Below are 8,033 nucleotides of genomic sequence, written 5' to 3'. Positions count from 1 at the left end.
CGCTGACTTTTTTAGAGTGTCCGCCATTTTAACACTTTATTTTCAATATAAAATCGTTCTCTCCCCGGCTCTGAAAATCGCTTATATGCTGTTTAATCGCTTAAATGCTCATGGATATCTCCCACAACAGGCTTATACGCTTATAAAGTCCTGCCAAAGTATCCATTTGCAGTCGCCTCTCCCCCCCCTCCGCTTATGTAAATGCGTCAGAAGCATCCCTCTCTCAACATGATTCTGATCGCTCAAGAGGTTTCAGGGGGGGGGATTCTCACTTCAAAGTATCCGTTTACAATTGTCTCTTTCTCCCTCTCTCTCTCCCCCCCCACCTCCGCTTATGTAAATGTGTCAGAGAGGCATTCCTCTCTCAGCACGGTTCCAATCGCTCAAAAGATTTCGGAAGGGGGGATTTACGCTTCTATTTACAGTTCGCTCATTTTAACTCACAGTTCATTGTTGGTCTTTATCCTGACCATGCGCATAATTGCTCCTTTGCCAGATCTCCTGCACTTGACTGGGTTGGAACAGCTTGTGCCTTGCTAAGAGGATGCAGACAGTGGGGGGGGCGTCAGGGCAGAGGGCAGCCTCAATTTCCCTGCAGATAGCAGGAAAAGAGGCTCACCCTCAAAAGCCCTATGGCCTGGGGGGGTCTCCCTGATCCCCCATGGACGTGCCAATCCAGCGGCACCCCCCCTCCACAGCTGTGTGGTGCGCCTTCCCAGAGCAACAGGAAAGGTGTCCGCCATTGTTGTGCCATAGACCCCGCCTCGCCCTGTTTATAATCAATTTTAGATGTTGTTATATTTTATCTGTTCTTTCACCTGTTATTTACTTGCCTCTTATTGTATTGTTTGCTGGTCTATGACTGTAATAAATTGATTGATTGATTGGTTGGTTGAGTGACCTAGCTGCCACCTGTCCTGAACCCCTGTCAGGGTCATTGGGCTGGTCCCAATAAAAGGCATGATGTGGCTTGTGTTGAAGGTTTTTGAATCCTTGTTGCCAGCTGAGATTGCCAGCTGAGTTGCTAACAAGAGTTTGGACCAGAGGTCTGCTCAGGGCTGACTCAAGTGAGTGACGTGCTGAAAGGATCCTTGTCCAATGCCCCCCCATGCTGGATCCAGTGAGGAGAGAATAAGAGAGTCTCAGAGCAGCTTAGAATCCCTTCCCTTTCCCCTCCCCATGACAGACACCCTGTGAGGTAGGTGGGGCTGAGAAAGCTCTTGAGAGAACAGCTCTGAAAGAACTTATGACTGACCCAAGGTCACACCAGCAGCCACATGTGGAGGAGTGGGGAATCAAACCTGGTTCTCCCATATTAGAGCTTGTGCTCCTATCCACCTCACCAAACTGGGTTCCAATCCCCACTCAAGCCAGGACACTCACTGGGTGTCATAAATCAGTCTGTACTGAGTGATGGCTCAGATTTCTCTGACAAAGAGCTACCTGCTAGCCCTGAGCCAGTGATTGAACAGCCAGCTGCATCTGGCTCTGAGCCAGGAGAACAACAAGCGATCAGGTTACTGGCTGATCAGGAGTCACAGCCTACACCTTGTAGCTCTGAAGCAGCAAACAAGTCTTCAGCAGCCACTCCCAGCCCACCTAGCTCACCAACATCCTCACAGCACCAATGCTGATAGACGCTTAGAGTTGCAAGAAAGGAGGAGAAGTGTGAGACTTGTGGCCCGTTGTCAGCTGTCAATTGAAGTGACAAATATATAGTTTCAGGATGACTGCCAAGGAATTGGCTGGAAGTTTAGCTCATTAAGACTTGGCTGTAAATTCAGCTGGGAGAAGCAGCAGTTTCTGGACACAACAAGTACACTTTGCTACTGAGCCACCAACCTTGCTGCTACTGGACTTCTGCAACCTTAAACTGGACCTGACAACCAGCTTTTGATTTGATTTATTGGATTTATATCCCACCCTCCCTGCCAAGGCAGGCTCAAGGCGGCTTACAAACAATTAAAAAATACAGTTAGATACAGTAAAATACAATAAAACCTAGTATAAACTTATAATTTACATCAAGATAACAGTCAATTAAAAACAGATATATAAAATGCTGGAACACACCCAAGCAACAAGCGGAGCAGTTCTTATAAACATGGTTTAGGTGACTGTTAGATGTTCCATATATTGCACCAATACAGTTCTCGTTTATTATGCAGAGAGCCCAGGTCAGGATTTTGATAGTAGGACTCAGGTTACAGGAGGAAAGCCAGGGCGCAGGGACATTCCCTGCTGTGTACTGTGGCTCCTTAATCAAATGCCTGGTGGAAAAGTTCTGGCTTGCAGGCCCTGTGGAACTGCAAAAGGTCCTGCAGGGCCCTGATCTCTACCGGGAGCTCGTTCCATTAGGATGGAGCCACCACTGAGAAAGCCCTGACCCTGGTTGCCAGCAGTCTGACATCCCTAGGGCCTGGGAGAGCTAACCGATTTTGTGCCCCTGAATGCAGTGCTCTCTGGGGAACATGTGGGGAAAGACAGTCCTTCAGGTATGACAGACCCTGACAATATAGGGCTTTAAGGATTAAAACCAGCACCTTGAAAGAAATCCAGTATGCTATTGGCAGCCAGTGTAGTGCTTTCAGTACTGGCTGGATGTGCTCCCACATGGGGATACCCATCAGCAGCCTGGCTGCTGCATTCTTCATTAACTGCAGCTTCTGGGTTTGAGACAAGGGCAGCTGCATGTAGAGAGCATTACAGTAGTCCAATCTCGAGGTGACTATCACATGGATCCCTGTCACCAAGTCGTCACATTTGAGGAAGGGAACCAACTGCCTAACCAGCCGAAGATGGTAAAAAGCTGATATGGCAATGGCTGCTACCTGGGCCTCCGTTGTTAAGGAGGCATCCAAGAGCACTCCCAAGCTCCTATCCTCCAGTGCTGGCACCAACAGAGCCCCATCAAAGGTGGGATCCCTACCCCCCGGCCTGTTTCAACTTGGGTACGGAACCTCCGTCCTCGTCGGATTAAATTTCATTCAACTCAGTCTTCCAGTCACCACCTGCAGCGCCCGGTCCAGATCTTCTGGTGTGGAGTCAGACTGGCTGCCCAACAACAGATAGAGCTAGGTGTCATCCGCATACGGGTGACACCCAAGCCCATGCCTTCAGGCAATCTGGGTAAGGAGGCGCATATAGATGTTAAACAATATCGGGGAGAGTACTGCCCCTTGGGGCATGCCACACAACAGTGGATTCCTTTGGGACAGCTGCTCCCCTTGTGCCAACTTTTGTCCCCGGTCCTGGAGAAAGGATGCAAGCCATTGTAAGGCAAGCCCCTGAACTCCAGTGTCGGTGAGGCAGTGGATCAGTAGCTAATGGTCGACCATGTCGAGTGCTGCCGACAGGTCCAACAACGACAGCACTGCCGATCCGCCTCGATCCAGATGCCTCCAGAGGTCATCTGTGAGGGCGACCAGTGCTGTCTCCATCCCATGCCCTGGGTGGAAGCCAGACTGGAAGGGATCTAGGATGGAAGTGTCATCCAAAAAGCTCTGTAACTGGGCTGCCACGGCCCTCTCGATTAACTTGCCCAAGTAGGGCAAGTTGGAAACTGGCCGGTAATTAGCCAATTCGGCCAAGTCCAGTGATGGTTTCTTCGAGAGAGGATGAACCACAGCCTCGTTAAATGTCCCAGGGAACAAGGCCTCCAAGAGGAACTTGTTAATGATCTCCCCCAGGGTACCTCGAAGTCCATCATGACCTGCTTTAAGGAGCCATGATGGGCACAGATCCAGGAGGGTAGGGCGAACAGTTAAGAGCAGTTTGTCCTCTAGGCTGAGTGGATTGAAATAATCCAAAACCTGACCAGAAGACATGCATGGGGCCTTGAGTTCACTCGCTGTTTCAAACGTGGCGGGGAGGTCACGGCAGAGTGACTAGACTTTATCTGCGAAATAGCTCGCAATATCCAATTCTCTAACATTTGACCTACCTTGTGGCAGAGTCGTCATTGACCAAATTGTTCTAAATAACTGAGTTGGGCGTGAGCTCGCAGACGCAATCATGGCTGCATAGTATTCTTTCTTTCCAGCTTTGACTGCAATCTCATAGGATCTCATAAATGTCCTGTAAGATGTTCCTGTTGCTTCATTCCGGGCACACCGCCACCGTATCTCTAGCCATCTTAACTCTCTCTTCATCAGCCACAACTCCTGGGTATACCAGGGCGCCAGCCTAGTACGAGAGCACAGAGGAAGTTGGGGAGCAATCTCATCGATGGCTGCTGAGAGTCAGCCATGCCAATCCTCCAGAAGCTCAGCTAACGAACCGCCAGGGACTATCGGATCCCACAGGGCCATTTGAAGCCACACAGGATCCATTGGGCTCTGTGGGAGAGCTAAAAAGCACTCGCCGCCTAAACAAAGTCGAGGTGACACATTCAAATGGGCCCGCTGGAACACCTGACCTTGGATTGGACTTGCACCCACTGCCTGGAACTCCTTGACCCTAGACTGGACTCTGGTAAACCTGCTCTCTGGAACCCCTGACTATTGGACGGGTGTTGAGAAATGGACTAATTTATGGTTTTATATCTGCTACACATGCAACACATGGACTGTGCACACATATCTGTATACCATGGGCCAAAGGAAGCTGTTTGCATCACCTACTATGAGATAATTCACTTAGGGAACACTTGCCTGCATTTTATGTTAATGTAGCTTGCACACATTCAGCTCAAAGGCTCATGGGAAGAAGAAGCACATGTTAGCCATTGTGAGCGGAGAAAACAACCAAGAAGGAGAAATTCCCCCATTGCTAAAGAGACGAGATGTCACACAGGACACAGACCTGATCTGCATTTGAATTGCAGTTTCCTGTTGATGGTACCTTGTAGGCCTGGGAAAGCCAAGATTCATCTGTACTTCAAAGAGGATACAGGAAGCCGAGACCTCACACTTGGCCAGATGGTATTCCATGAGATAGAGTGTAGAGTTTCAAATATTGCCCCGCCCATAGAATACCTGCCCCTCTTCTACATGCACCAATGAGGGAGGTCATGGGGTGGACTTGTAAGTAGGTGGGATTGCAGTTTGGCAAGGTGGCACCCACCTGGATATTCAACTATGAAACACGAAGACCACGCGTTGTCTTTGCTAGCCACATTCTACCTTTGGACGGCAGCCAAAGAGATACACACACACACACACACACACACACACACTTGACACACACACACACACACGACCGGCTGCTTCTGGAACAGTGTGATTTAGGTAAAACTTCTAGACACTCTTTATTTATTTATTTTATTTAGGCATTTTCACCCCACCCTCCCCACAAGCGGGCTCAGGGCGGCTTACAAGGGGCAAGAGCCCATACATAAAATCCAATAAAACAATAAAATCATAATAATAACAATACGAACAACAATAAAGTGCTTTCAGTGACAAGATGGTTATGATGGCATCTTTGGGGTACCGCTGTCCAGTAGATCGTTCGTGCCAATCCCTCGTTGTCAATGCCACATAATTTATGGCTGGGTTTCCAAGGGCAATTCCCGATCCCGATGTATAGCCACCATTGGTGGTGGTGGCAGCAGCGGCCCCTAAGCCTGGTGGAACTCCGTCTTGCAGGACCTGCGGAACTATTCTCTGTCCCTTTATGTTTCATTGCAACAGACAAGACTTCTGGAAACAGGCAAGTATGAACCGATTTACCAACCTACCTCCTAAGTAACTAAACTATTTTCTATTTCTGTAACTCTAAAGGAAACTTGACTGTATGCAAATGAGAGACTGATTATTTTGTATGTGTGACTTTGATCTGTCCTGCTGGACCCCAGCCTGTACCTCCTGGGGAGGCTACATCAGTACACTGGGTAATCTTAAGCCAATCATCTTCCCTCAGCTGAGATGTATCCCCCAGAGCTGCTGTGAAGGAAAAATGGGAGAGAACTCTGTACACCCTCCTGAGCTCTTTTGAGAAAGGACAGCATAAAATGTGAGAGACATACCCGGACAGGAAACATATTCATGGAAAACCTTCTGGCTATAATTCTTTGGCTTTTTAATGGCTACGCCATGAATATCTTCTTCATTTCCCATAATAAAATTACAAATTGGAGAGTATGAAATAATTTACCATTCATTTATTTACAGGATTTTCGTATCTACTTTCCACTCAAATTATAAGAATTTTGAGGCCAATGGAACATAATGTGGCACAGAAGACCAGTGCCAGAGTCAGTGTGGTGTTGTACTTGCCAGGAACTATGGGCATTGCCAGGCAGCGGGGGCATCCAGAGTTGACCTATTATGGGGGGGGGGGTAAGAGGAGGAGCCACAAGTCTCTTGGCCAGGGTTGGCAAAAAGATGTAACTGACCACAAAGGGTACGAATACTGACAGATTCAGTAAATGGTCTCCCTTACTGTTTCTGTGACAATATGTAGAGTTTTCCCTGACATTCCAGAACCTTCTTCAGAGCACCTTTCACCTCTTTGTTCCGGAGGCTGTAGATGAGGGGGTTCAGCATAGGGGGGATTATGCAGTACATGGTGGAGACCAGAGTGTCGATCTCTAAGGAATAACCAGCGTCTGGAGGATTATAGTTAAGTAATCCATTCCCAAAATAAACTATGACAACAGTGAGGTGAGAAGCACAGGTGGAAAAAGCTTTGCGCTTGCCAGTGGTGGAACGGATCTTCAAGATGGAGGACAGAATGAAGATGTAGGAGAGGATAGTGAACAGAAAGGGGGCCACGCCCACAAAAAGGCTTGCTATGTGAGTTGCCAGTTGATTGATATGCACATCATTGCAAGAAATTTTCATCAGTGGGGGCAGATCACAGTATATGTGATGAATTTGGTTGGATCCACAGAAGTATAACTTGGAGCTGAGAGCTGTATGGAGAGAAGCATCTAGGAAGCCCCAGACCCAGGGGGCAAAGGCTAAGATGGCGCACACCTTGGTGTTCATAAGGTGGGAGTAATGCAAAGGCTTGCAGATGGCGGCATAGCGGTCATAGGCCATGACACCCAGCAACGCAGCCTCTGTCCCCGTGAAAGACATCAGGAAAAACATCTGGGCCAGGCACTGGTTGTAGGTGATGGTCTGTTGCTGGTACAAGAAGTTCACCAGGATCTTGGGGACTGTGACGGAGGAGATGCAGATGTCTAGGCAGGCGAGATGGCTGAGGAAGTAATACATGGGGCTCTGGAGGCTGGAATCCAGCTGAATCAGAGTAAATATCATGAGGTTCCCCAGTACAGTGACCAAGTAAATGGCTAGGAATGGCAGGAAGAGGTAGATGTGGCTGTTTGGAATGCCGGAGAAACCGAGGAAGACAAATTCCACCTGTCGCGTCTGATTCTTCACTCCCATTGAGGTTTCAGAACTCACCTGTAAGGAGAGAAAAATAGGGAAAGCATCTGTTGAAGTCTTGTCCTCCTGCAGTTTCTGCCTTCAGTACTTTCCTGTCCTTAACTCACCCCCCCCATCTCCCAAAAAACTGCCTTTTCCTCTCACTCTCTCCACCACACATCTCAATTCGTTTGCTCATGCAGAAGAACACCTTTGGAGGAGAACAAAATTGTAAGGTGATTTTATCCATTGTAAATGCATCCTCTCCTCTTTCTCATCTACCATGTAGCTGGTTAGGCAACACTTTGAAATCTACCCTGATCTTCTCACCTGGAGGAACTATTCTCCAACTATCAATGCAAGATGACCAAAAAAACCCAACAGACATGCATGGTGAAAGCGTGTGTGTGTGTGGGGGGAACCATGCATAATATGCCACATGGATTTTCCTTCCTTCAGTTTGCTTTCCAGCTGCTGTTTCTCCAGGTTTTCTGAGAGTGAATTTATGCTGATTTCCCCCTTGTTTTGGTTCTAAACTGAAGGTTTAGCGTACAGATTCCCTCACGTTCCCCCACGCACACTGTTTTGCCACGTTGAGGTCGTTCCGTCCACTGTGCACCTTCCGCCATCCTCCCCCCTTCATCAGTGCACAAGCTCCAATTTCCCCTTGTTTATAAATTTTTGAATTTTTAAATAAGTGACATGAGTATAGAGATA

General features: G+C 48.1%; 1 protein-coding gene across 1 annotated transcript; it reads right to left on the bottom strand.

The window, feature by feature from the left end:
• Positions 1 to 6,380: 6,380 nt before the first annotated feature.
• On the bottom strand, positions 6,381 to 7,337 carry LOC107106935 (olfactory receptor 5B12-like). Its single transcript, XM_015407150.1, has one exon. The coding sequence runs from the start codon at positions 7,335 to 7,337 to the stop codon at positions 6,381 to 6,383; it is 957 nt and encodes a 318-aa protein (XP_015262636.1).
• Positions 7,338 to 8,033: the final 696 nt, after the last annotated feature.

This window comes from Gekko japonicus, unplaced genomic scaffold, assembly GCF_001447785.1.
Source record: "Gekko japonicus isolate JY-2015 unplaced genomic scaffold, Gekko_japonicus_V1.1 scaffold3543, whole genome shotgun sequence".
NCBI lineage: Eukaryota > Metazoa > Chordata > Lepidosauria > Squamata > Gekkonidae > Gekko > Gekko japonicus.
The sequence above is the reverse complement of the archived record's forward strand: the minus strand, read 5'-3'. Positions and strand labels throughout refer to the sequence as shown.